Genomic DNA, 27,207 nt, shown 5'->3' with positions numbered 1-27,207 from the left:
AAATAAATGAACTTATATTGTTGGAAGTGTTTCCAGCTCTGCCTCCCAGTTCTTTTCAGTTCTGCTCCCTGCAGGTAAACATCATTATCCTTTGTATATCCTTCCAGTTATATTTGACATAAGTGTAAGAAAATATGAATATATATAACTTTTATCCTGTTATTACCCAAATGGTTATTTAGGGACTTCTAGTTTTTTTTGCACTTCAGAACTAAAAGTATGACTTAGTACTGTTTTAAACATGTATTGACTTGCATCTTAAATATTAATTGAGCTCCTATTATGTGCCAGGCAGGGTGCCAGAAGGCAAAACCCTAAAACAGAGCCCTGCTTTAGAAAAAAGTCACCACGCAGTAGGCAAGATAGATGCGTCAATAGCAGAAGTAATTTTAGAAAAGAAAAAATTGCCACTCGAGAGTAGCTAATACTTGGGAATTTAAAAACTGGAGAAAGGCAAGTATTTGATCCGCGTCTCATAAAGAAAACACACTCATTTCTTACTGCAAGAGGGATTTCTGCCCAGATGTTAAGAAACAGTCCCGAGGTGACCCTTCATGCCTGTCACAATCAATGCAAGGCCCTTGGAGTTTTATTAGAGGAAAATCCAACACATGTGGAGATGGTTTTCTGCCTTCACATTTTTACAATTTGAACACTCAGTCATCACTCAGATACTTAGAACTGCTGAAGGAGCAAGGGCTGGCAGCAGGTGCATCACCGGGCAGGCCTGGGGAGCACTGGTGTCCAGGCTGATGCTCCCACCAGCCTCCTGGGAGCAAAGGGACAAAAAGAAGAAACTGAATGGGTGTGGGGGTGGGGATGCAGAAAGAGTCACCTTCCCACGTACAGGTCTGGCCTTGGCTTCAGGAAGCTGATCTCTAAGCCTTGGAATCTCTCTTACCGTTTACTATTCGGAGACATGCCTGATAGGAGTATCTTTGTTTGCCAGGGGCCCTGGGCCAGGTAGATAACAACGGCTATATGATTTCAAGCATAGGCTTTGAGCCACGGCAAACATGCGATGGAGGACGGGGCTCTGGGTCATGTGGTGTCAGCCCCACTCTGGAGGGGGCTGGAGACAGATCAGCCACGTGGGTGGTCAGTCATGCCCATGTGATGGAGCTCCAATAAAACCCTGGACTTCCGGTTCTGCCGAATGAGGACATCTGGACACTCTGAGCCTGGAACCCTTCTGGACTCAGTCCTGTGCATCTCTTCCCTTGACAGATTTTCATCTGTGTCCTCTCCGTAGTAAACCGTTGCTGTGAGTATGACCATTTTCTGTGAGTTCTGTGAGTCTTTCCAGCAGACTGTTCGGGCATGAGGCCGTTTGGGGGACACTCCGAGGGCTTTCCAGGTGGCACTAGTGGTAAAGAACCTACCTGCAAGTGCAGGAGAAGTAAGAGACATGGGTGTGATCCCGGGTCAGGAAGATCCCCTGGAGTAGGAAATGGCAGCCCACTCCAGGATTCTTGCCTGGAGAATTCCATGGACAGAGGAGCCTGGCGGGCTACAGTCCGTGGGGGTCACAAGAGTCAGACACGACTGAACAATTAAACCACCACCACCGTGAACCTGCCGTTGGTGTCAGAGCAAGGACGGTCTTGGATTGCTCCCTTCCAATGCTTTGGTGAGGGCAAACACTTTACCCTCACTTGGAGATTAATTTACACATGGGACCAGACACTGACTTGGTAACAAGATCTCTGTCGTTGAGTTGTGTAAGACAGCAGGAAATGGGAGCTGTTATATGACTGGGTGGGATTTCAATACCCAGGGCCATTGCCTGATAATATTATTCGAGCAGATCAGAAGCCATTGTGCAAACAGTGCTCTGGGGATTTTAATTCTCTCGGACACAAGGGGGCCCTCAAGGCTGGCTCTTGGAGAAGACAACCAGTGAGGAAGTTGGGTCTGTGCTGAATTGGAGGATTAGTGAAAATAAAGACAAAAGCCAAGCTGCCTCCAGTGAAGACAGGTTCCCATACCGCTCTGCTCAGGGTTATACGACCTTAAATCATTCAGTTCACTTCCCATGTTGGAGACAAGCTCCCCCTCCCCCATCCTGCACAAGTGCAGTTTCCTGGCCTTGTCACAAGCTTTTTGGGGGGTCCAGACCTTTTAGTCTCAACAGCCTCCACCATCCCATCTTCACAAGCCGCCAGACTCTGGTAAAAGAGCCAGGAGGTCAGGCAGCAGACGGTTGTCCTCAAAGATGTCAGCATGCTGTGTTCAGGAAGGAATCAGACGTGTGAGGCAGGGAGACAGGGCAGAGGGGGCCCATGAGGCTCACGGGCTACACCCCACAGCAGCTGAGCCAATGGGGTGAAAGGGCACCCCGGGGGTAAACGGGGCACTTGTGGGGGCTCCAGTGTCCTCTGGGACAAAAGGAGGAGCTGAACGGTGTGGGGTTCTGGTGTCTGTCAGAGGAGGAGGTGCAGCACCTAATGAGCCCAGGACCCAATATCAGCTGCTTAGAGGGCTTTGGCAGACTGGGTGCCCAAAGGAACCCGTGACACTCCTGCCTGGGTCCCTGAGGAGGGTGGGTATGGAAGGGCCTGTGGATGCAACAGCAGAAGGTGAATTCCAGCCTCTGCAGCAAATGGCTACCAGCCCAGGCTCTCGTACTTGCTGGTGTTCCCACTTTGTTGTATGTGCATTTTATTCCTTTACCCAAATTGTCTGCCCAGAAGATTCCGTGGCGGGATCCTTGTTCCATCAGCTTCAACGTTCCCACTAAGGGAATCTTCTGATCATGAACTCGGTGGCCCAACCCCGCACCCCATGTTTCTTTCTCATCATCCATCTCATCTCTCATGTTCTCATCATTTTATTTTCTTCAAAGCACTTGACACCCACCATCAATCTCTCTGTTTAATCAATCTGTGTCTTTAAAGTGGGTTTCTTACAGAAAACCAAAAATAGGGTCTTGTTTTAAAATCCACTCATGAATGTTTACAACATTCATATGGAGCTCTGTATCACGGTCACAGGTGTAAAGCCTTATATGGAGGCCACACAGGTGGAGCCCTGCACCAAGGTCATCTCCGAACTGACCAAGTCCCACAGTAACCATTGCCATGAGCCTCCCTGATCTAAACTGGCCAGCTCCCTTACCCCATATTAGGAAAACATACTCACCCAATTACCCACCCTATAGCACCCTAACTAATCACCTAATGCTACCCTTCCAGCAGGAATTTTCTGTCTTGAGACTATAAAAATTGGCTACTAATCCATGAAAGGAGTCAGCTCTTCCTTGAGCCAGCCCGCTGTTCTAACAGTATCTCCTGCTTTAATAAACTCTATACTCCTCTCATTCTGCCTCTAGAATCTGTGTCTAGAGATTCTTTTCCAACTTGTGCACAGACCACGGCAATTCACATTTAAAGTGATTATTGATGTGGTTGCATTAATCTCTACTCTTTTCTTTTTTGTGTGACTCTTTTCAATTTGTTGCCTTGGTTCTTCACCCCCCACTGTTTTTGCTTTGTCTTCTACTCTTTTTCTGCCCTGTTTTAATTGAGCATGTTATATAATTCTATTTTTTCTCCTTTCTTAGCATGTCAATTATAGTTTGTATTTTTCTAGTTTTAGTGGTTGTTCTGAAGTTTGTAATATTTATATGCAACAACACTAAGGCCTCTTCCAACAACACTGTATCACTTCACAGGTGATGCAGGTACCTTATCAGTTCAGTTCAGTTGCTCAGTTGTGTCTGACTCTTTGCGACCCCATGGACTGCAGCACACCAGGCTTCCCTGTCCATCACCAACTCCTGAAGCTTACTCAAACTCATGTCCATCGAATCAGTGATGCCATCCAACCATCTCGTCCTCTGTCGTCCCCTTCTCCAGCCTTCAATCTTTCCTAGCATCAGGGTCTTTTCCAATGAGTCAGTTCTTCGAATCAGGTGGCCAAAGTATTGGAGTTTCAGCTTCAGCATCAATCCTTCCAATGAATATTCAGGACTGATTTCCTTTAGGATGGACTGGTTGGATCTCCTTGCAGTCCAAGGGACTCTCAACAGTGTTTCTCCAACGCCACACTTCAAAAGCATCAATTCTTAGCGCTCAGCTTTCTTTATAGTCCAACTCTCACATCCTTACATAACTACTGGAAAAACCATAGCCTTAACGAGATGGACCTTTGTTGGCAAAGTAATGTCTCTGCTTTTTAATATGCTGTCTAGGTTGGTCATAACTTTTCTTCCAAGGAGTAAGCGTCTTTAAATTTCATGGCTACAGTCACCATCTGCAGTGATTTTGGAGCCCCCAAAAATAAAGTCTGTCACTGTTTCCACTGTTTCTCCATCTATTTGCCATGAAGTGATGGGACCGGATGCCATGATCTTAGTTTTCTGAATGTTGAGCTTTAAGCCAACTTTTTCACTGTCTTCTTTCACTTTCATCAAGAGTCTCTTTAGTTCTTCGCTTTCTGCCATAAAGGTGGTGTCATCTGTGAATCTGAGGTTATTGATATTTCTCCCGGCAATATTGATTCCAGCTTGTGCTTCATCCGGCCTGGCATTTCGCATGATGTATTCTGCACATAAGTTTAAATAAGCAGGATGACAATATACAGCCTTGACGTACTCCTTTTCCTATTTGGAACCAGTCTGTTGTTCCATGTCCACTTCTAACTGTTGCTTCTTGATCTGCATACAGACTTCTCAGGTACCTTATAACTGCTTATAATTCCTCCGTCCTACCCCTTACAACACTGTTGTCATAGATTTCTTTTATCCGTAAGCTATAATCATCTGATACATTGTTGGCATTATTATTTTGAACACCTCGCACTTATTTGCTTATATATTCATACAGCCTGTTTTCCCCAACTAGAATGTAAGCAGTACCACCAATGCAGGAATTGAGTCTGACATATGTAACATCGTAGACCCTGGGACTAAAACAGTACCAGGCACAGAGCGGTACTCAGTAAATATTTGTTGCATGAGCCAGTGGAATCTTTCTTTCAACTTACTTGAGTAACCTGATCTAACATCCAAACAATGGATGTAAAGTGAAGCCCTAGAGGTATGTACAAACTCGAATGCTCATTGGCCAATCCTTTGAAGGGGTAGAGCGTTCAATTAGAAAAGAAAGGGGTATAAATCCTCACGTAATCCCCCTGAAGCACCCCAGAGAGGAGATCCAGGAAGAGATAAGGTTAGTGGTGAAGTTCTTATCTGTTCTTTTTAGGCTTGGTTGGATGGTTTATTTTGTGACCAAATTTGTCACTTGTAGTCAGAAATTTTTGTGATTTTATGGTTAACTTAATGACTATTATTTACTTTTATTTTTGTTGAAGTATAGTTGATTTAAAATGCTGTTCCAGTCTCTGCTCTACAGTAATGACTATTTCTAAACTTGCTTATATCAAACAAAAGGAATGGGTATTTTTTTCTGCAGAGTAGATACACCTATGAAAATGAAATAGCATATGTACATCTAAACAAGGCCTTTGAAGACTATCATTTTGATGCATGAAATGTGCATTATGTCAGACATTCAAATGCCCTCAAAACTGTGTTACATATTAAGTGTAATTTCAAAAATAAGTATGTAAGAGTCAAGTGGTATTTCAGTTGATTGGTGGACATAACGCCCTTGGTGGAACTTAAGGGTTTGTTAATTTTTGAGCCATGACATTTTTTCCTCCTTGGCCAAATTGCATCGTTTTGAACACAGCTGGAAAGAACACAGAAATCACCCGCTCTGTGCTGGGTGCCTACAGGTAAACTCAATCTCCTGCATCCCTTGTATGCGTGGAAGATTCAGTTCAAATGATCTGACACTGGGGTCTTCCCCTGGGGTCTTGCTTCCTCAGGGGATGGCGCCAAGTTGAAAGCAGGAGTCTCTAAGTCAAACCCTGACACAGATTTTTTTAGAATTTGCCCCAGTTTTTAACAGCAGTGGGCCATGTTGTGGTTCACTTTGTTTATCCTCCAAGGAGCGTGGGATGAAAGTCTCCTCCCTCAGCTATATTTTTCATTTAAGTAAGTTTGTTAACCTTGCGAGGATAAGTCAACATGAATCAATCTGTTAGACTTTAATGCAAAGGAAATTTCATTTCTGTAACTGAAATATAGAAGATGCTTACTTAGCATGTGAACTTGGAACAAAATTACCTCCCTCATCATGCTATAAGTAATCCCCACTCCCGCCTCACCCAGGAATAGGGTTCAGCTATTTGTGTCTTTAAAATGTCATGTAAACACTGCTGCTGCTGCTGCTAAGTCGCTTCAGTCGTGTCCTACTCTGTGAGATCCCATAGACGGCAGCCCACCAGGCTCCCCCGTCCCTGGGATTCTCCAGGCAAGAACACTGGAGTGGGTTGCCATTTCCTTCTCCAGTGCACGAAAGTGAAAAGTGAAAGGGAAGTCGCTCAGTCATGTCCAACTCTTAGTGACCCCATGGACTGCAGCCTATCAGGCTCCTCCGTCCATGGGATTTTCCAGGCAAGAGTACTGGAGTGGGGTGCCATTGCCTTCTCTACATGTAAACACTAACACAGCTCTTTTGGTGAGGGTGGAGTGGGGGTGGGGGCTCCATGTAGGAGACTTTCCCTCTGATAGCATGTCAAATCCAACTAATTAAGGTGTCAGATCCAGGAACTTCCCTGGGGGTCCAGTGTTCAAGACTCTGTACTCCCAGTACAGGGGGCACAGGTTCCATCCCTGGCTGGGAAACTAAGAGCCCACGCGCTGCTCTGCTTTGTCATGAAGGTAGACGGTTCTGATCCATTGGAGAAGCAGAATAAATGTCAAGGATATTTCTAGTGATAATAGATTCAAAATTCGCCTCTTGTATTCTGGCCCAAAACATCTGCTAAAACTGGCAACTTCTTTAGTTAATCTCTCAAAACTTTCATTATCTTAAAAACTCAATAAAAGCCTGCTTTTTGCCTAACTGAAATCAAGGAAAATGTGCATTGATATGCCTAAATTATCCAGAACAACTGTTAACATTGTCAGCAGAATTTCACACCCATCGCCCCCAAAAGACTGGCTGATTTCCCAACATGTATGTTCAGCAGATAGGAGCAAAGGGCGAATGAATATAGGGGAAAAGAAGTAAGATCAGAAAGACTGTTAAAGCTGAGAAAAGGAAGATGATTGAACTCTGAACCAACTCCTCATTTTACAGTTGAAGAAACTGACATCTGTTTTTCCAGATCTGCCCAAGAGCTTGGATCTACACACCTGGTACTTGGTTAATTTTGGAGATTGGAGGAGGCCTTGCATCCTAGGAATTCCCCTCTTTAAGGGGGTCAGTGTAAATGATTCAACATAAGGAAATAGAATTCTGCCTAATTCTCTCTCCCCTTCCCTTTCTCTATTCTGGCCCCACACCCTCCTGCACATCACCATTTGCTCAGCCTGCTTTTTAAACATCAGATTCTGTATTTTGTGCCTGTGCAGCAAATCCTGGGAGAACCTGGGGCCACACCCTGAGTCCCAGGTGTAGTGTAGTTGGGCTTTCACTCTAGATCTGGCTTCTCAAGCTTAATTTTAGTACAGGCACATCTCGTTTTATTGTGCTCTGCAGCTATTGCACTGTTTCTTTGTTTTACTTTTTTTTCACAAATAGTAGTTTTGTGAAACCCTGCTTCAAGCAAGTTTGTCAGCATCATTTTTCCAATTAGCATTTGTTCACTTTGTGTCTCTGTATCACATTTTGGTAAATATCATGATATTTCAAATTTTTTCATTATTATTAACCTGTTATGATGATAAGTGATCTTTGATGTTACTATTGCAAGAAGATTATGACTTGCTGAAAGTTCAGGTGATGGCAAGCATTTTTTAGCAATAAAATATTTTCTAATTAAGCTATGTACATTTTTTTAGACATAATGGTATATAGCACAGTTAAAAAATACAGTATAGTACGAGCGTAACTTTTATATGCACTGCTGCTCCTACTGCTGCTGCTAAGTCGCTTCAGTCATGTCCGACTCTGTGCGTCCCCATAGAGGGCAGCCCACCAGGCTCCCCCGTCCCTGGGATTTTCGAGGCAAGAACACTGGAGTGGGTTGCCATCTCCTTCTCCAATGCATGAAAGTGAAAAGTGAAAGGGAAGTCGCTCAGTCGTGTCTGACTCTTAGCAACCCCATGGACTGCAGCCTACCAGGCTCCTCCGTCCATGGGATTTTCCAGGCAAGAGTACTGGAGTGGGGTGCCACTGCCTTCTCCACTAGATGGGGTCTGAAAGTTCTTCCAGATATAATTCCACAGACTCAAGTCGGCAAAAGCACCCTGAGCTTCAGGGACATCCTAAGGAAATCATAATGTCTTTACCTTGAAAATGAGGACTGGGGAGGTGGTAGTTTTTCAGAGAGGAAATGTCACTTGGGTCCTTCCTGCACTGGGAGCTGCCCTAGGAAACAAACAAAAAAAGCGTGACTCACTTTATTCCAGTATTCACTTTATTGCCGTGGTCTGGGACCAAATCCGCAATTTCTCCGGGCTCTGCCTGTGTTCAAATGAATCCCTTGGGGGGTCTTGTGAAAAATGCAGCCTTTGATTCAGTAGATCCAGCCCAGGAACTGAGATTCTGCATTTCTAACAAGTTCCTTGACAAAGCTGATGCTGCAGGTCCAGTGTTCAGGTCTCTATGCTTCCACAGCAGGGGGCATGGTTCAGTCCCTAGTCAGGGAACTACGATCCCGCATGCCACACAGCCAAAGAAACAAAGCAGAAAACAATAACAAATACACTTCTAAAGAATGCCTTCCACTTCCATTGATTTTTTTTTTTTCTCACATGTGACTGTTGCTACAATCTGGAGATATAGGTGTGTGTATGCGTGTGTGTGTGTGGGGGGCGCAGGTGCCATTTTTTGAGTCCTTACTATGTTCAGCAGTTTGCACACTTTCACATTTCTGCTGCTGCTGCTAAGTCGCGTCAGTCGTGTCCGACTCTGTGCGACCCCATAGACGGCAGCCCAGCAGGCTCCCCCGTCCCTGGGATTCTCCAGGCAAGAACACTGGAGTGGGTTGCCATCACATTTCTACCACTAACCAAATGATTTAGGGACTATAAGGAAACTGTAGCTGAGAGAGGTTTAAAAAACTTACTCAAGTGAGAGAGGAGCTGAAATCTAGACATAGGTCTTTGCTTTTCCTGGTATCCAGGGCCCGACTCAGATACATGTTCTTACACATTTTCTAAAATTGTTTTTTTAATTTTAGTTTTATCTGCTCAAATTTTTGCCCACTGGGGTTTTTTTTTTTTTGTCCACTGGTTTTAAGTGTTGTTTTTTATTTTTTATTATTGAGGTACAAGTGTTCTTTATACATTCTGGATGAGTTCCTTAAATCAGGTACGCTTTGTAAATAATTTCTCCCAATATTTGATTTGCCTTTTCTTTTTGTTAAAAAATACCTTTTGAAAAGCAAAGTTTTAAGTACTGGTAAGTGCAATTTTTTAAAATTTGTGGGTTTTGCTTTCTGTTTTTTATCACATAAGTCATTGCTTAATTTACGGTCACAAAAAAAAAAGAAAGAAAAAGAAATTTAGGGCATGCTTATTACTGAAAGACCACACACCGAATATCCAAAGGCTGTCATACCATCATGGCTGCTTTCTGCCCACCTTGCCTTGGGCACCTGGGGTTCTAAGTGAGGTGTGCATAATCCTGCTCACCTCAGGTAAAGCTGCACACAGGAGAAGTTCAACACCCCTGAGTGATGAGTCTCAATTCCCAATGTCAAAAGAGTCATGTGGGGAGGGCTTCCCTGGTGGCTCAGCAGTAAAGAATCCGCCTGCCAATGCAGGAGACATAGGTTCGATCCCTGATCCAGGAAGATCCCACGTGCCGCGGAGCAACTAAGCCCGTGTGCCACAACTACTGAGCCCACATGCTGCAACTGCTGAAGCCCACGTGCCCTAGAGTCTGTGCTCCTCAACAAGAGACGCCACCACAATGAGAAGCCTTCACACCACGACTCTAGAGTAGCCCCCACTCCCTGCAACTAGAGAGAAGCTCACATAGCAACAAAGACTCAGCACAGCCAAAATAAATGAATAAATAAAATCATTTTTGTAAAAGGAGTCAGGCAAGGAGTCTACTTTGGGAACAAGGTGCATTTAATTCAGGACACACCTGTTGGTCAAGGTCAACATAAAAAGCAGACTTGAAGAGATGCGAGTGAATTTATACTCAGCGTGACTCCTCAGGCTCTTGTTCTTCCAGCAAGCTGTGTTCTCAGAGCTGTTTGCATTTGGGATGAAATCCAGAAAGAATTCTTTTGTTCTTGGCTTCTTTGTTTCCCACAAGCAGGATGAATATTTCCATCACACCTGTTCTTTCAAGCTTTGACAATGTTCTTTTTTTTAAACAATGAGAATGGGGTTTACTTTCTGAAGCATAAACTTGGGCCTCTGTGTTACCAAGTTGTGGTATGAAATTAATCTTTGTTGAAATTCATTACAGGTCAAGGATAAAGGACTAAAGAAGTTGATTTAGGCCATTAATCTATAATGCCTTGGGAGTAGGGAGAGGTGGGGGCTCAAGGAACCAAACATATTTATATATATCTAATCTGTAAGGCTCTGTCCCTGTAATACTATATTATGCTTTTCGTAAACACTTATTCTGACTTACCTCTTCATGGTCTGGATATTTCCATCACTAGATATAAGGTTTTCAATGACAGAAACCACATCTTATTTATCTTTGTATGACTGGAGTGTGCAGCCTAGGACTATAGCCAAAGAAGGAGATCCATAAACATTTAATGTTGAAAGAATGAAAGATCAAACACAGAAATCTTAACAAATGAAAAAACTGGTCTCTGTATGTGGCTCATTGAGGTAATAGCTGCCATATGTCTAGGATAATGTTGGATTGGTTCTGCAGGAGATGGAAGAACTATGTCACGACTCCTGCCTACCAGGAGCTTAATATATTGTGGTGTTGAATCCAGGGGAGCAGTTCATCCTGGGCTATGGTGTGAGATTGTAAGATGTACTGGGCCGCTTGTCTGTCTCTGCTATTCTAGAAGGAACAGTTCCTCCTGGGAGGGGTTGAGTGGGGACCAGAGTCCTGTTGAGACTCCATCATTCACCTGAGAGCCCAATTCAGAACGTTGTGGAGCGCGGGCTGAGAGGTGAGGAAGAGCGGCTAGTTGGCTAGAGGCAGCCATCAATGGGGCACATGAACACTTGCTGGGATTTTTATAAGAAGTGGTGGCTGGTTACTAACAACTAGAAAAAAAGTTTTCTTTCTTTTGGACTGGAAGGTAAGATTGCAGGCTATGGTCCTGTTTATCTGAAATGAGTTCTCCTTCATTGTAACCCTGGGCTTTGGGGGCTCCCTTGGGCACCAGGGAAGACTTGGAGGTAGTGGTGGGGAGGGGAGTTGATTCATCCTTTAACTTCCTACACATCTTGAGAATGTTTGTGGGTCAGGCCGAAGTAAGTGGGTGGGGGAGGGAAATTGTGAACACAAAGGGTCACATTAAATTCCCAAATACACTTCTTTACAGCAGCAAACCCTGCACGTGCTCCAATTACCCTCATAACCACAAATGAAGGCAAAAACCACACCAGTTTTTACATTTTAAATATCTTCTATTGCAATATCTGATCAAATTTCCAAAAGTTTTAGCTCTCTTTTACAAGTATCAGTTGCGTTTGTGACAAACATAAGTCATGTGTAAAACAAGCCAATCTTAGCATAAAAAATTCTAAGAAAATACCATATCCACCTGTAATTTGATTAAAGAAGCATGGAAGACTCTAGTTGATATGGGTGAGACATGATGGTATGTATTTTATCTATTAATTTTTTTCAATCCTTGGTCTTCACAACAACTCTCTGAGGCAGGGAGTACAACCACTACCCCCATCTTAAGGATTAGGAGACAGAGGCCTAGAGAGATGGAATAAGGTTGTACAATAGTGAGGACTCATGACTCTAAAGCACAGAGCCCCCAGCCTTTGAAGGATGGGAGTAGTCACACTCACTTATCATTTCTGTTTGAGCATCCAACCCCATGTCTAACACAGAGCAAGCTGTACCTGAACAGAATCAGATCCAAACTTGGGTCCACTTGCCTATGTTCAATAAAGCCATTCTACTGACACTGGGCTGTGGTAACGGAAAGAGTAGCACTTATTGCAGGGTACCAAGCAAGGTGTCCAGGACAGCTAGTGCTCAAAAAGCGCAAACTCTCCGATGGATTTCAGCAAAGCATTTTTAAAGGCCAGGTGAGGGTGGGGGCTGGTATCACGTTATCAGTCCTCAGGCTCTGGTAGGTCTGGGGCCTATGTGCTCGTGATCATCAAGTAATTAGTTTTTCCCATTTGGTGGTGGTTTTAGCATCTGTAAAACAACTCGGGAATGTCCATCAGATGCTGTTAGCTAGGTACTTCAGAAAGGAGTGACAACAGAAGACAGGAGAAAAGGGATCTGTTCCCAGAAGGCCCCACAAAGTCCTACAGTGAGTCACAAGCTTTCTCACTGTTCATTCTCTTGGACGGGCCCAAGGGGTTGTTAGCCACATCCAGGAGGTTGTACTCAACGGAGCCCAGGCCTCCCTCTCACTCAGTGACTCTCCCCTCATTCCATTCCTGACGCCAGACTGCTCTCCACTTGTCCGATGTTTGCAGCTTCTCACTGATTCCACCTCGAAAGCATGTATGTCTACATCCCTTCGAATATCAACTGCCATGCCAACAAGAAGCTTGTCCCATTCTTAATACGTTTAGAATGGCATTTTGCTTACAGTCCTTTTGTCTGAGAGTTCTGTATCATTGGCACCATTGGTAGCTCACTCTTGACAAGAACTAATACATAATCTGGAGCCTCCAAGTCATGACACTCAGTGGCCACATGAGGTGCCCATCCTGTGAGCAGTCCAGGGCTGTGAGGTTTCATCTCACTAAGAGAATAACCAGACAGAAGAAAGACTATTCAGCCTATACGTTGGCACCCACTGCTCAGAAACAGCTTTCTGGAAGCTACCAGAGATGCCTGTATTTAGATCCATGGTTTCTAAACCAAAAGGTAAATTTCAACTTTGGCTAACTAGGGGAGCAGAATAGAATCACTATAAAAATAGTCCCATTGGGTTTATTTCAAACAGAATCTGGACCAAACATTTTAGGGAGACAGAATGACAGGAAGCAACCTCAGAGCAGCCCCAGTTTGACTTACATCCTCATCCCTGTTTCTCAGGGCAGGTAGAGAGGGGTCAAATGTGGGAGCACTGTGCACCCAAGAGAAAGGAAGATGGAGCTTCCCAAGTGAGACACCAGCATTTGACTTCACCAGTATTGCTTGATTTTTATCTGAAAGCTGCAGAATGCCTGCAGACCTGGAGGGGGTGCTCTGAGCCAGGACCCATTTGTCAGTTGCCAGTTTCATTTGCCTCCTGACACATGATCAGGACCTGGAAGCTGGCCATCTGGATGTGAATGTCCCAGGCACAGGAACCAACTGTATGTATTTGGCTGCACCTTCTTCCTTTTGATTTCTAAGAGTATGAGGGGCTGCTTCTATCTGGTCCTTAATCATCCTATAACGGATGCTCCAGGAGATCAGAGGATTCAGGAGTTATCTTGTTGGAGAGAGGTTAAGAAGAAGACATAGTCACTGTCTCCTCTTCTCATATTTTCTCCACATTCGGTTTATTGTACAATTTGTTTCAAGGTTTGTTAGTAGTGAGCTGCTGGACCTAAGCATAGTTTCTCTAATCAGAGAACCGTGGTACCTTTTTAATCATTGTGTCTTCCGGGACAATACAGTGGTGGGTTTTCAAGAAGCTCTTGAAATTGTCATGCAAGAGCTAACCAGGCAGTTTAAAAGGAATGAATCTTGACAACCAAACATAGCCAGTGCCCAGGAAGTGGCAAGATGGCAGGAAAGGAATCAAACTTCTCCAAGAGTTAAACTGTAAATCCAATGCAGAGGAGAAGTGGCTGGCTGTGGGGAAATGGCTTCAAAAACCTCAGGACTTGAGAACCCAAGTGACTCCGTTCGCATATGATTGTGGGTATTAACAGTTACGTTTCTCATCATAAACTGACTACTGTTATTCTGATTTTCTTACTTCCTTGCGAGTTTTGTTAGCATAAGCAGCCACTGAAAGTGGGATCCTGGCTAGCATGTAATGCAGGGCAGTTTGGGGCTTAACTGGTTTGTTTGTTCTTTTCCTATTTCTTAAATTGTGAGACAGAGCATACACACAGGAAAGTGCAAGAGTATTTCTATACAGTTTAAAGATTAATTATAAAGGCTAATTACTAATTCTGTTTCAGAAACAGAACGTTATTAGCATTCCAGAACCCCCATACCCGATCCAATCAGCCCCCATTTCTCCTCACTAGAGGTAACCACCATCTTGTGTCTGTCATAATTATTTCCTTGCTTCTCTTCATACTTTTGCCTCCTATGTATGCATCCCTAAGTAATAGTTTTGTTTCACCAATTTTGGAATTAAGGGGAGATACACCATATAGTCTGTGCTAGTTTGTTCTTTTAAACACATGTTCTTATTTTGCCCTTCAGAAAACCCAAGCCAGCAGTCATGGCGGCCAAACCCAAGCTCTGGTACTTCCACGGCCGAGGCAGGATGGAGTCTATCCGCTGGCTGCTGGCTGCAGCTGGTGTGGAGGTGGGTTCCCGATTGGGAAATGGAAGTGGGGCGGGTAATCTGGGTGAGACTGAAGTGGTCCTCTTCACCTTTCAAAAGTCAGGATGGTGCCTTTCAATCTGTATCCACTCTTTCCCTTTCCAACTGCCTTCTTGAGGTGAAGGTGGGCTCATAGTCCTCTGCTTAAACAGGGGTAGGAAGGGAGAAGCCTAGGGAGGTGTTCTGGAAGCTTCCTGAGCCTAGAAAGATCTTCAGTTCAGTTCAGTCACTCAGTCATGTCCGACTCTTTGCGACCCCATGAATCGCAGCATGCCAGGCCTCCCTGTCCATCACCAACTCCCAGAGTTCACTCAAACTCACATCCATCAGGTTGGTGATGCCATCCAGCCATCTCATCCTCTGTCGTCCCCTTCTCCTCCTGCCCCCAATCCCTCCCAGCATCAGGGTCTTTTCCAATGAGTCAACTCTTTGCATGAGGTGGCCAAAGTACTGGAGTTTCAGCCTCAGGATCATTCCTTCCCATGAACACCAAGGACTGGTCTCCTTTAGAATGGACTGGTTGGATCCCCCTGCAGTCCAAGGGACTCTCAAGAGTCTTCTCCAACACCACAGTTCAAAAGCATCAATTCTTCAGCACTCAGCTTTCTTCACAGTCCAACTCTCACATCCATACATGACCACTGGAAAAACCATAGCCTTGACTAGATGGACCTTTGTTGGCAAAGTAACGTCTCTGCTTTTGAATATGCTATCTAGGTTGGTCATAACTTTCCTTCCAAGGAGTAAGTGTCTTTTAACTTCATGGCTGCAATTACCATCTGCAGTGATTTTGGAGCCCCCAAAATAAAGTCTGTCACTGTTTCCACTGTTTCCCCATCTATTTGCCATGAAGTGATGGGACCAGATGCCATGATCTTAGTTTTCTGAATGTTGAGCTTTAAGCCAACTTTTTTACTCTCCTCTTTCACTTTCATCAAGAGGCTTTTGAGTTCCTCTTCACTTTCTGCCATAATCTTGGTGGATCACAAATTGAGGAGATAGAAGAGACTCACATTTGAATCATTCTCTCAGTTGAGACCAGCTCATTTCCCAGGGTCTTTCCAACTCTGGTCAGCACTTCAGTCCTGTTCTACCCATGGCTGTCCACTGGAACTTCAGGCCCAGCTGCAGCTTGCCCACCACCCCTTGACCCTTCTCCTAAAGGCTTACCCCACAGGGATCTTTCCCTAATTTCAGTATTTTTTCTTAACCCTCTCTCTGACTTTTTCATAGATTTTTTACAAGTGCTTTGGAATTGTTCTGTTTCATGCAGGTATAGACTCCCTTGTCCCTGATTGAATGCCACCTCCTCTAGAACATGGACTTGGGATCTTCTTTATTTTGCTTTATTTACTCCCCTTATCTTAAGCCCCATTTCAAGGTTTGGTGTACAAAAAATCACTCTGTCCCACAAAAGCTCTGGAAACTCCATCAGTAAATGATGATACTCCCACTTGAGTAATGATCTTTGGGTCCCTTTCACTGAGTATGTGAGCAAAAAGAAATGCCTAATTTGACCTGATATGGAGGGAAGAGGATGCAGAAGAGAGAGAAGAAAAAAAGAGAAGAAAGGGAAGAGGAGAAATCAGGGGGCAATTGGAGGAGAGGGCAAGAGTTTGGAGAGAAGGTAGAGCTAAGATGAGGACAAGGAAATATATGAATGGGGGCTTGGGGATAACCTTTAATTAGGAAGGGTGCCTGTCCCATGTTAGCCTAAGCTACTCTTACATGCATGGTCTGTCAGAGTTTTCAGCTACATGATAGTTGATAACTTTGTGGTCTTTTCTTTCTTTTTTTTGGGGGGGGGGTTCAAGGTGATTTTTTTATTTGAAAATGAATATGTATGTTTATGCAGGAGATGCAAACACACTTATCCACTTAAAGGAGGGACAGATCCTCTCAGTAACAAATTCTTGAACAGGTGCTAATTTTTTAAACTAATTTTTATAATATTTTCATTCTGGAAGATGTTGGGAATTTTATACTATAAGCATTTCTTTTCTTTCTCTCACCTTAGGTTTATAACAATGTATCCTGTTTTTTTTTTTTTTTTTAGTTTGAAGAAGAATTTCTTGAAACAAGAGAACAATATGAGAAGTTGCAGAAGGGTGAGCCTAGATTTATTCAATGTTATCTTACGGGAAAAATAAAATATGTTCCCAGAAATATTCATTTCAGCACAGAACTCTAGAATGACAACCATTAGAAAAGGCAAACAGCATGATTGCTAATACTAACTCTTCACTTTGCCCCCAGTGTAGAGCTAAAGGTGTCATCTGCTCTGCCTCCTTAGCCTCATAAAAAGGTATCGAGTAGGTTATGACTCTGGCCTCAACTTAGCAACAGCCTGGGTTGATCCAGTGCCAACTGGTTCAATAATCCCCACCCCACCAGAGAAGGCTTCAAGGATTCTTCACAATGATCCAGTGGGCCAGAGGAGAGGGAAAAAAAGGGCAGGTGAATTAGATCTAAAATATTCCCTGGTTCTCGTGGTTCATATTCACTTTTTCTTAGTGGTTTTAGCAGATTAACAGAGATAATTTTACCAGGTCACAACTGTAGAATCAAAACTATAGAAAAGATCCAAATTTGATTACATTCAGAAGTTCTTAATCCCTACAATTCCCCGATTTTCTCCCACTAAGAGAGAAGACTGATATTTCTCCAGTCCTACTTCTCACAGCCATAATGTTATTTTTTTTATCTAAGGAAACCCAGGGTCCCTATCGTTGCTGATAAGCAGTCATGAAATTACCACAGATTATTTTTTAAGAAAGACTTTCAGCGAATCATCAGCAGACCTGCCATTTACAAACTGCATGGCTTTGGTCAAGACCTTTCATTTCTCTTCATCCTGTCTTCTTGCCATACAATAAGAGAATCTTTCTTGTCTTGACTGCAGAGTACCAGGAAATCTCACGGAGAGGGAAGACCTGCTTAACCCTTCCCCAGTTTTCATTCAGGACCTTTATTATCTAGAATCCCTCTGAAGCGTCTCTTCCCCTCTTCCTCTTCATTTCTGCCCCATTTTACTCTAAATAAGGACAGTCACATAGTAGTGGTTAAATACCTATGCATTGAATAAATAAATGGATGTTGTTGTATAAACTCCTCCATGATCAATCTGGCAGGAAATGCCAGGGATTTCCCTGGCACTCCTAGTATTCCCTAGAAATGCAGGAAATCCTAGGGAACCCTCCATCCCTCGCTGGGTCTGTGAGGCTGTTGAGGACAGCCTCCTGGGCATTGCTGCCATCTGTGAGCAGTCCCGAGAGAGCACTGGACTGGGAGTCAGGAGGCCCCCTTCTGCTGGCTTAGCTGTCCTCTCTGGGTCCGAGCAAGTCACTTTGCCCCACTGGCCTCCACAGTGCATTGTCCGTAATATGAACAAACTGAACTAAATGATCTCAAAGGTCCTCTCCTGTGTTCTTGATCTGAGATTTTCTTCAATTCTTCCGAAGAGGATCATCAGCTCCTAGAAGCAGGGATCATTTCTAACGGCTGTTTGCATCATTCATAAACAGCAACACAGAGCTCAGCTTTAGATGTTTATTCAGTTTTGGACAAATGTAGAACTGTCTCAGGAAATGGAGGTTTAGTAGTCTCTCCGCTAAAAATAGTATTGATATTTCTGAAGTACGAGCTTGCCCAAAGAAACTCAGTAAAATGGGCAGAACAGATACTGTTACAGATCAGAAAACAGGCTCGGAGAAGTTAAAGATGTGTCTAAAGTCCTCCATCACCCCCAAAAGACAGGGACACTGGCTCCCTGGAAAGCTGCCAGTGGTGCCTGTGCTAGCTCTCTGCCACCACGTTCCCACGTCTCATTAGGTCAATTATTGGAAGCTGGGGAGATTAACTGTGGCCTTTGCCAGTGCACTAGTGAAATCTGACTCCTATTCTGGGTAAAATTCCTTATTCTCATTAATGTACAGGTGTTTATGAAAATTTAAAGGCTATTCATTCCTTCAAGACCCCATGAAAAAGTACATCTTTAAATAAATTATTTATACAGGCAGTTCACTCAGAAAGAAGAAAAATTTGATTTTACTGAACCTTGATTGTTGACAGTATTCAGTGTTATACTTATGTTATGATATTTCATCTTTTCAAAATCCTGCTCGATGGATATTACAGCTATTTTAGAGAAAAGGAAACTGGAGCTCAGATAAGTCATTTATTTAAAGTCACAGGGCTCAAAGGGCCAAAGCTAACATATGGGCCTGGGACCTGGGTTCTTGCTGTCACATCCATCCCATTGCCATGCAGACCTAGAGTGATACCTGTTGTACTTTTTAAAGAATTCAGACTCCATCCCTGAATCAGAGTATCTGGAGGGTGGGGTGAGTATTTTTAACAACCACCTCTTCCAGGTGATTCTGATACACCTGAAACTTTGAAAACCAAAAACACTGATACTATAATACAGTCAGAGCAAATGTAGAAAGCCTTAAATAACCATGATTAACCAACGTGCAAAAACCCATGTACCTATCAAGCAAATCTCACATTTTCCATTAAACAAATGGTAGGCATTTCCTCAACAACCGGGGTCTTAAACTCACCCCTTTGGATGAAAACTAAGAATTACTCAACAAAATTAGAAGTGGATCCTCCTGTAGGCTGACCAAAACCATAGAGGGAGAGTCTCTTAACCTAATCTCTTCGCTCAAACCACAGACGGACGCCTGCTTTTCGGCCAGGTGCCTCTGGTTGAAATTGATGGAATGGAGCTGACACAGACAAGAGCCATCCTCAGCTACCTTGCTGCCAAGTACAACTTGCATGGGAAGGACCTGAAGGAGACAGTCAGGTACCAGAGTGCCCGTGCCAATACTTGGTTCTTCTCCAAGCTCTGTCTTCCTATACGGAGACTCAGATCAGATGCAGCCTTTCAGCCTGGAGGGAGAGGAGGAGACAAGGGGAGATGCTTGTGCTACCCCGTATGTCTTGGGTATGCTCTGAACACCTGCTCCTGGACGCCCCTTCTACTCTTCACAATGGTCTGCATTTGACATTCTCATATTCTCTCCCCACTCCTAACAAAGTGTGTTTTCATAAAATGATCTCATAAACTACTCTGCACAATGGTGGCAATGACTGACTCAGAAAACAAATATTGAGCATTGTATCAATGACCTATTACTGCAAATAATGCTGTATAACATGTCACCCTGAAGCCCAGGGACTTAAGTCAGCAAGGACTTGTTATTGCTCACTGGTCTATGGGGGAAGCCTTGGTGGCTCAGTAAAGAATCTGCTTGGCAATGCAGGAGACTTGGGCTTGATCCTTGATCCTTGATTCTCCAGGAAGATCCCCTGGAGAAGGAAATGACAACGCACTCCAGAATTCTTGCCTAGGAAATCCCATAGACAGAGAAGTGTGGCAGGCTACAGTCAATGGGGTCGCAAAAGAGTTGGATACGACCGAGTGACTAAACAATGCCACCAGTCAACGGGTCATCTGGGTGTCAGCCTTTTCAGGCCAGGCTTGATGTATCTTGGCTGGACTCACTCCTAGGTCTGTGGTCACCTGGTAGTCAGCAAGGAGAATCTAGTTGGGGTGCTGGCTGACCATCAATTGGTGAGCAAGTGGCCACCTGTCTCTTGTCCTCTTTTCCTGAGCTTGTTCTGATTGCAGCCAGGTAGGGTTCTCAGAAAGCACACAGGCTGTTAGCTTCTGGGCTCAGAACTGGGACATCATTCTAGTGGTCAAATTGAGTCATGAGGTCAGCCCAAGCAGCAGACGCCATCTACTAATGGAAGAGCTGCCAAGCTTTACCACAAATACTGAAGAGTGAAGATTTGTGGCCTTTTTTTTGCATTTCTACACCACAGGGATCCAGTCTGTGCTATGCACTGTGCTAGGCCTGGCTGAGCATGGCTGGGTTCTTTCTCCCAGGAATACTGCAGTTTTACAGGAAATGAGTAAACTTAAAATGAAGACTTGCAACAGTAAAAATTTTCCTGGATTTGCTGTTGGGGACCTGTTCAGGGGACCTATCACAAATTATACTCAATATTTTGTAATAACCTATAAGGAAAAAATAAATATATCTTATGTACTTATAACTGAATCACTTTTCTGTACACTTGAAACTAGCACAATACTGTAAATCAATTCTACTTCAATAATTTAAAAAAAAATAAGTCATCTGTTCCAATATCTCAGTTCAGTTCAGTTCAGTTGCTCAGTAGTGTCTGACTCTTTGCGACCGCATTGAACCATAGCATGCCAGGCCTCCCTGTCCATCACCAGCTCCCAGAGTCCACCCAAACCCATGTCCATTGAGTTGATGATGCCATCCAACCATCTCATCCTCTGTCGTCCCCTTCTCTTCCTGCCCTCAATCTTTCCCAGTATCAGGGTCTTTTCCAATGAGGCAGGTCTTCACATCAGGTGGCCAAAGTATTAGAGGTTCAGCCTCAACATCAGTCCTTCCAATGAACACCCAGGACTGATCTCCTTTAGGACGGACTGGTTGGATCTCCTTGCAGTCCAAGGGACTCTCAAGAGTCTTCTCCAACACCAAAGTTCAAAAGCATCAATTCTTTGGCACTCAGCTGTCTTTATAGTCCAACTCTCACATCTATACATGACCACTGGAAAAACCATAGCCTTGACTAGACGGACCTTTGTTGGCAAAGTAATGTCTCTGCTTTTTAATATGCTGTCTAGGTTGGTCATAACTTTCCTTGCAAGGAGTAAGCGTCTTTTAATTTCATGGCTGCAATCACCATCTTCAGTGATTTTGGAGCCCAGAAAAGTAAAGTCAGCCACTGTTTGCACCATTTCCCCATCTATCTGCCATGAAATGATGGGACCGGATGCCATGATCTTCGTTTTCTGAATGTTGAGCTTTAAGCCAACTTTTTCACTCTCCTCTTTCACTTTCATCAACAGGCTCTTTAGTTCTTCACTTTCTGCCCTAAGGGTGGTGTCATCCGAATATCTGAGGTTATTGATATTTCTCCTGGCAATCTTGATTCCAGCTTGTGCTTCCTCCAGCCCAGTGTTTCTCATGATGTACTCTGCATATAAGTTAAATAAGCAGGATGACAATATACAGCTTTGACATACTCCTTTTCCTATTTGAAAACAGTCTGTTGTTCCATGCCCAGTTCTAACTGTTGTTTCCTGACCTGCATACAGGTTTCTCAAGAGGCAGGTCAAGTGGTCTGGTGTGCCCATCTCTTTCAGAATTTTCCAGTTTATTGTGATCCACACAGTCAAAGGCTTTGGCATAGTCAATAAAGCAAAAATAGATGTTTTTCTGGAACTGTCTTGCTTTTTCGATGATCCATCGGATGTTGACAATTTGATCTCTGGTTCCTCTGCCTTTTCTAAAACCAGCTTGAACTTCTGGAAGTTCACAGTTCACGTATTGCTGAAGCCTGGCTTGGAGAATTTTAAGTATTACTTTACTAGCATGTGAGATGAGCGTAATTGTGCGGTAGTTTGAGCATTCTTTGGCATTGCCTTTCTTTAGGATTGGAATGAAAACTGACCTTTTCCAGTCCTGTGGCCACTGCTGAGTTTTCCATATTTGCTAGTCACACCAAAAAAAAGTAGTGGATCAGGAAACCCCTCACACAAAGGTTTCTCTTGGATTGAGAGTTCCACTGTTTTGTCAGGATCGACATGTACGCCGACGGCACCCTGGATCTCATGCTGATGGTGGCGCTGGCTGCGTTCAAACACCCGGAGGAAAAAGAGGAGAGCCTGGCTTTAGCCGTGAAGAAAGCTAAAACCCGGTACTTCCCCGTCTTTGAAAAGGTAGGCTGCGGGGATCCAGTTTGGCCGAGGCAGTGAGACCCAGCGTGAGGGTCTGCGACAGCTGGGAGTCAGATCCTCCAGGGGAGCAGGGCAGGGCTGACATCTACGAGGGTGACTCTCCCAAGTCCCCGCCCCCCGGGTCCTGCCCCTGAGCCCAGGCGGCAGTGGGGGTAGGGGCGGGCGAGAATTGGGGGAGGGGCGTACACAGCGCAGCAAGTCCCCTGGTCTACCTCCCAGGCTGCAGGGATCGGGGACAGTGACGTTCCCTATTGCTGATAAGAGTAAAGACTGACATCTTAAAAGGCAGAAGCTGTGTTAGTGCTGTACTGCATTTGGACCAAAACTTTAATAAGGATTCCCAAATAAATGACGTAAAATTATGGAACCTCTAACCAAACAAAATTGGAATAAACCAAGGTCAGTGAAGGACTGATGCTGAAGCTGAAGCTTCAATACTTTGGCCACCTGATGCAACGAGCAGACTCATTGGAAAAGACCCTGATGCTGGGAAACATTGAGGGCAGGAGGAGTAGGGGATGACAGAGGATGGGATGGTTGGATGGCATCATCGATTCAATGGATATGAGTTTGAGCAAATTCCAAGAGGTGGTGAAGGACAGGGAAGCCTGGCATGCTGCAGTCTATGGGGTCACAAAGAGTTGGACATGACTGAGTGACTGAGTAACAACAAATTTACCTTTGTTCCTTATTCTTGGAATAAAGTTGTGTTTTTTACATCTGCTACTCAAAGCAGCACCTGAGGAATTTTTATATTCATTTTTCACTGGATGGTGAAAAGGCTCATGTTTGAGCTTCTGGTATCCCACTGGTACCTTATCTGTGGTGTAGTAGCCAGATTCTAGTTAATTATGACCTTTATGTCTTCTATGCTGGTGGGTACAGCCAGCTCTAGGCTCACAACAGGAGTTCCACTCCAGCACTTCACCACCCAAATTGTCTTGATCATCACTGTCAAATTTCCAAGAAGATTGTGTGGATTACGACAATGTATAAGGGTGTTAGTCGTTCAGTCGTGTGATTCTCACAGATGTGGGTTCAATCCAGCAATCTTCCTGGGTCAGAAAGCTTCCCTGGAGAGGGGAATGGCTACCCACACCAGTATTCTTGCCTGCGGAATTCCATGGACAGAGGAGCCTGGTAGGCTACAGTCCACGGGGTCCAAAGAGTCAGACACGACTTGAGTGACTAACACACACACATAAAGGTGTTAGTTTCATTCTCTCCTTGCAAGCATTCTTGGAGATTATCAAGAAAAAGATTCTTAAGTAAATTTGATCTATACAAAAAACCCCATGCTTTTGTTAAGTGTTTAGCCAGGCAAAATAGTCTTTAGTTTTATTTGATATTCTTTATTTTTCTTTCTGTAGATTTTGAAAGACCACGGAGAGGATTTTCTCGTTGGCAACAAATTTAGCTGGGCAGACATACAGCTCCTGGAAGTTATTTTAACAATGGAAGAACTTGATGCTTCTGTTCTTTCCGATTTCCCTCTGCTAAAGGTAGAGTTTTAGCATCCACCCAGAGTCCAGGGAAACACGAACAGACACAAAGACTGAAACAAAATATGCCCCCTGGCCAATCTCAAAAGAAAGGTTAAAAGACTGTTTTAAAAATCATTACTTCACTCATTTTGGTAATTGTCTCCTGCTCACAGAATAGGATGATTAGGAAGTAAAACCTTATGGAGGGAGAAGGAAGATTCTAATTTCTACCATGAACATTTAATGCTTTCCGTTTTTTGTGGTGCTTTGAATGTTCTTCCTGGCTGATGGGTCTGCTTGTGTTGTTTTCCTCTCCAGCTCCTACCAGACCACTTTGTCCCCTTTCCTCCCCCTGATGCTATCTGTCCAGTCAGTTCAGTCACTCAGTTGTGTCCGACTCTTTGCGACCCCATGGACTGCAGCACATCAGGCTTCCCTGTCCATCACCAACTCCCAGAGCTTACTCAAACTCATGTCCATTGAGTTGGTGATGGCATCCAACCATCTCATCCTCTGTCATCCCCTTCTCCTCCTGCCTTCAAACTTTCCCAGCATCAGGGCCTTTTCCAATGAGTCAGTTCTTCACATCAGGTGGCCAAAGTATTGGAGTTTCAGCTCCAGCATCAGTCCTTCCAATGAATATTCAGGACTGATTTCCTTTAGGATGGACTGGTTGGCTCTTCCTTGCAGTCCAAGGGACTCTCAAGAGTCTTCTCTGACACCACAGTTCAAAAGCATCAATTCCTTAGCGCTCAGCCTCTTTATAGTCCAACTCTCAACATCCATACATGACCACTGAAAAAACCATAGCTTTGACTAGATGGACCTTTGTTGGCAAAGTATGTCTCTGCTTTTTAATATGCTGTCTAGATTGGTCATAACTTTTCTTCCAAGGAGCAAGCATCTTTTAACTTCATGGCTACAGTCATCATCTGCAGTGATTTTGGAGCCCCCCCAAATAATGTCTGTTACTGTTTCTATTGTTTCCCCATCTATTTGACATGAAGTGATGGGACCAGATGCCATGATCTTCATTTTATGAATGTTGAGTTTTAAGCCAACTTTTTCACTCTCTTTCACTTTCATCAAGAGGCTTTTTAGTTCTTCCTTGATTGTGTCATTTGCATATCTGGAATATATGCAGGTGACTGATATTTCTCACAGCAATCTTGGTTTTAGCTTGTGCTTCATCCAGTCCAGCATTTCTCATGATGTATTCTGCATAGAAGTTAAATAAACAGGGTGATAATATACAGTCTTGATGTGCTTCTTTCCTGATTTGGAACCAGTATGTTGTTCCATGTCCAGTTTCTTCTTGACCTGCATACAGATTTCTCAGGAGGCAGGTCAGGTGGTCTGGTATTCCCATCTCTTGAAGAATTTTCCACAGTTGTGATCCACACAGTCAAAGGCTTTGTCATAGTCAATAAAGCAGAAGTAGATGTTTTTCTGGAACTTTCTTGCTTTTTTAATGATCCAATGGATGTTGGCAATTTGATCTCTGGTTCCTCTGCCTTTTCTAAATCCAGCTTGAACACCTGATGCTATGCAGGCCCTCAATTGCTCAGAGCCTCTGCTGAGAGGGTACCTCCTCTGATCAGTCAGGACAACTGAGCGACTAACACACACACAAGGGTGTGTGTGTGTGTCTGTGTGCCTATGTGCCTGCCTCTCTCCTACCACACTGCTAGTCCTCAGACCTCTCTCTGAATCCTGACACTGCCAGACCTTACCTAGCTTCTGTTTCAGTTCCTTACAAAGATTTTCTCTAATAGGTGACCATAGGTTTTGTACTTCAAGAATAGCATTTTTTATTTTTTGGCTTTGCCACACAACATGTGGGATCTCAGTTCCCTGACCAAGGATCGAACCTGTGCATTTGCAATGCAAGTGCAAGGTCTTAACCACCAGACCACCAGGGAAGTTCCAGAGCAACATTTTTTAATAACAAAAAAAAAGTACATACGCATTTATATAAACCTCCCCCGCCCCAAAAAAAGACCTATAATCCTACCAACCAAATGGTTCTGCATTAGACTTCCCGACGTCTTATTTTACATTTTCCCCCCAAATGGTGTCATGCTAAATATTGTTCTGTGGCCTGCTTATAACATTTTTTAATTTATCATAAATATATTTACAGTCAATGCATATTCTTCTGCAATCTAATTTTATTTTCTTTTATTAGGCAGTAGAGTCACATCTTTTTGAAAAATCAGAACTTATAAAATGAAATTTCATTCTCACCACTGCCCTCCTACATTCTCACCTCTATAATCTCTTTTATTGGCTCCTGTGTGCCCATCCAGTGTTTATGCAGATACAAGGAAATATGAATTATATATTTGTCTCCCCTCCTGCCACTTTCTCACACAAAATGGAAAATTGTGTATATTATGTTCTACCCTGGGCTATTTTTTTTAAACTAAACAATGCAATGCAGTTCAATCCCTGTCAATACAGGGATCTTAATCTTTTCTTTTATATTTAAAACATCATTTTAAATTACTGACCTATTTCTTTTAGGGATATAACATAATTTATATACAGTTTTATTTTCCGAGAAATATAAATTATTTCCAATTTTTCATTGTGGTAACATTCTTATAGTTATCTCACACTCTTACTTATTCTCGTATAATTAATTTTTAGAAAGGAACTGATACTTCAAAAAATATGAATTTCTAGAGTTATTGATATGCACTACCTAATAGTGTTAATGATTTTTCACTAAGAAAATTTTACTTATGCCAAACAGGCCTGCAGTTGTATTACTTTCTCAGGAATACCCAGCAAACATGTTTCAAGGGATTGACTTGGATTCAACATTCTAGGCATCACCAATTGAGGATCTAAGCTTTCCACCTCTTGTAACAAAGTTTTGGGCTCCCTTAAAGATTGTGACTGCTCTTAAGAGCCTGATTTTACTATTTCTCATTTCAGGAATTTAAGACAAGAATCAGCAACATTCCTACCATTAAGAAGTTCCTGCAGCCTGGGAGTCAGAGGAAGCCGCCCCCGGATAGCCACTATGTTGAGGTTGTCAGGAACATCTTGCAGTTCTAAAGGCAGCAGTCTTACGATGGCAGACTAATGAACCAGTTGCAGCACTGGCTCCTGTCGTGAAGCAAAGCAAATGGTGTAGATTCTAGGAGCAATCTAAGTGTAGATTCTAAGTAATCCAAGTGTAGATTCTAGGAGTAACGTGTCCAAAAAGAATAAAACCATATTGCCATCAGCAGCAAATGCTAAGTAAATGCAATAAAAAAAATAAAAAAGCCA

The 27,207-nt window shown here is 43.5% G+C and overlaps 1 protein-coding gene across 3 annotated transcripts; it reads left to right on the top strand.

Moving 5' to 3' along the window:
* The first annotated feature begins 1,158 nt into the window (after positions 1-1,158).
* GSTA3 (glutathione S-transferase, alpha 3) lies at positions 1,159-27,207 on the top strand. Of its 3 annotated transcripts, none has more exons than XM_005223507.5 (7): positions 1,159-1,264; positions 14,523-14,628; positions 16,703-16,754; positions 19,327-19,459; positions 22,282-22,423; positions 23,812-23,943; positions 26,869-27,207. In XM_005223507.5, exons 2-7 carry the CDS (start codon positions 14,542-14,544, stop codon positions 26,989-26,991), a joined length of 669 nt encoding a protein of 222 aa, XP_005223564.2. In that variant the 5' UTR covers positions 1,159-1,264; positions 14,523-14,541; the 3' UTR covers positions 26,992-27,207.

The sequence above is a fragment of the Bos taurus genome, chromosome 23 (assembly GCF_002263795.3).
Source record: "Bos taurus isolate L1 Dominette 01449 registration number 42190680 breed Hereford chromosome 23, ARS-UCD2.0, whole genome shotgun sequence".
Lineage (NCBI taxonomy): Eukaryota > Metazoa > Chordata > Mammalia > Artiodactyla > Bovidae > Bos > Bos taurus.
The sequence above is the reverse complement of the archived record's forward strand: the minus strand, read 5'-3'. Positions and strand labels throughout refer to the sequence as shown.

Excerpts from the sequence above, each read along its gene's own strand:
- GSTA3 (XM_005223507.5), top strand. The coding sequence starts at position 14,542 with ATGGCGGCCAAACCCAAGCTCTGGTACTTCCACGGCCGAGGCAGGATG. Across the intron at positions 19,460-22,281 it reads GACCTGAAGGAGACAGTCAG|GATCGACATGTACGCCGACG; the intron begins GTACCAGAGTGC and ends CTGTTTTGTCAG. Across the intron at positions 23,944-26,868 it reads CCGATTTCCCTCTGCTAAAG|GAATTTAAGACAAGAATCAG; the intron begins GTAGAGTTTTAG and ends TTCTCATTTCAG.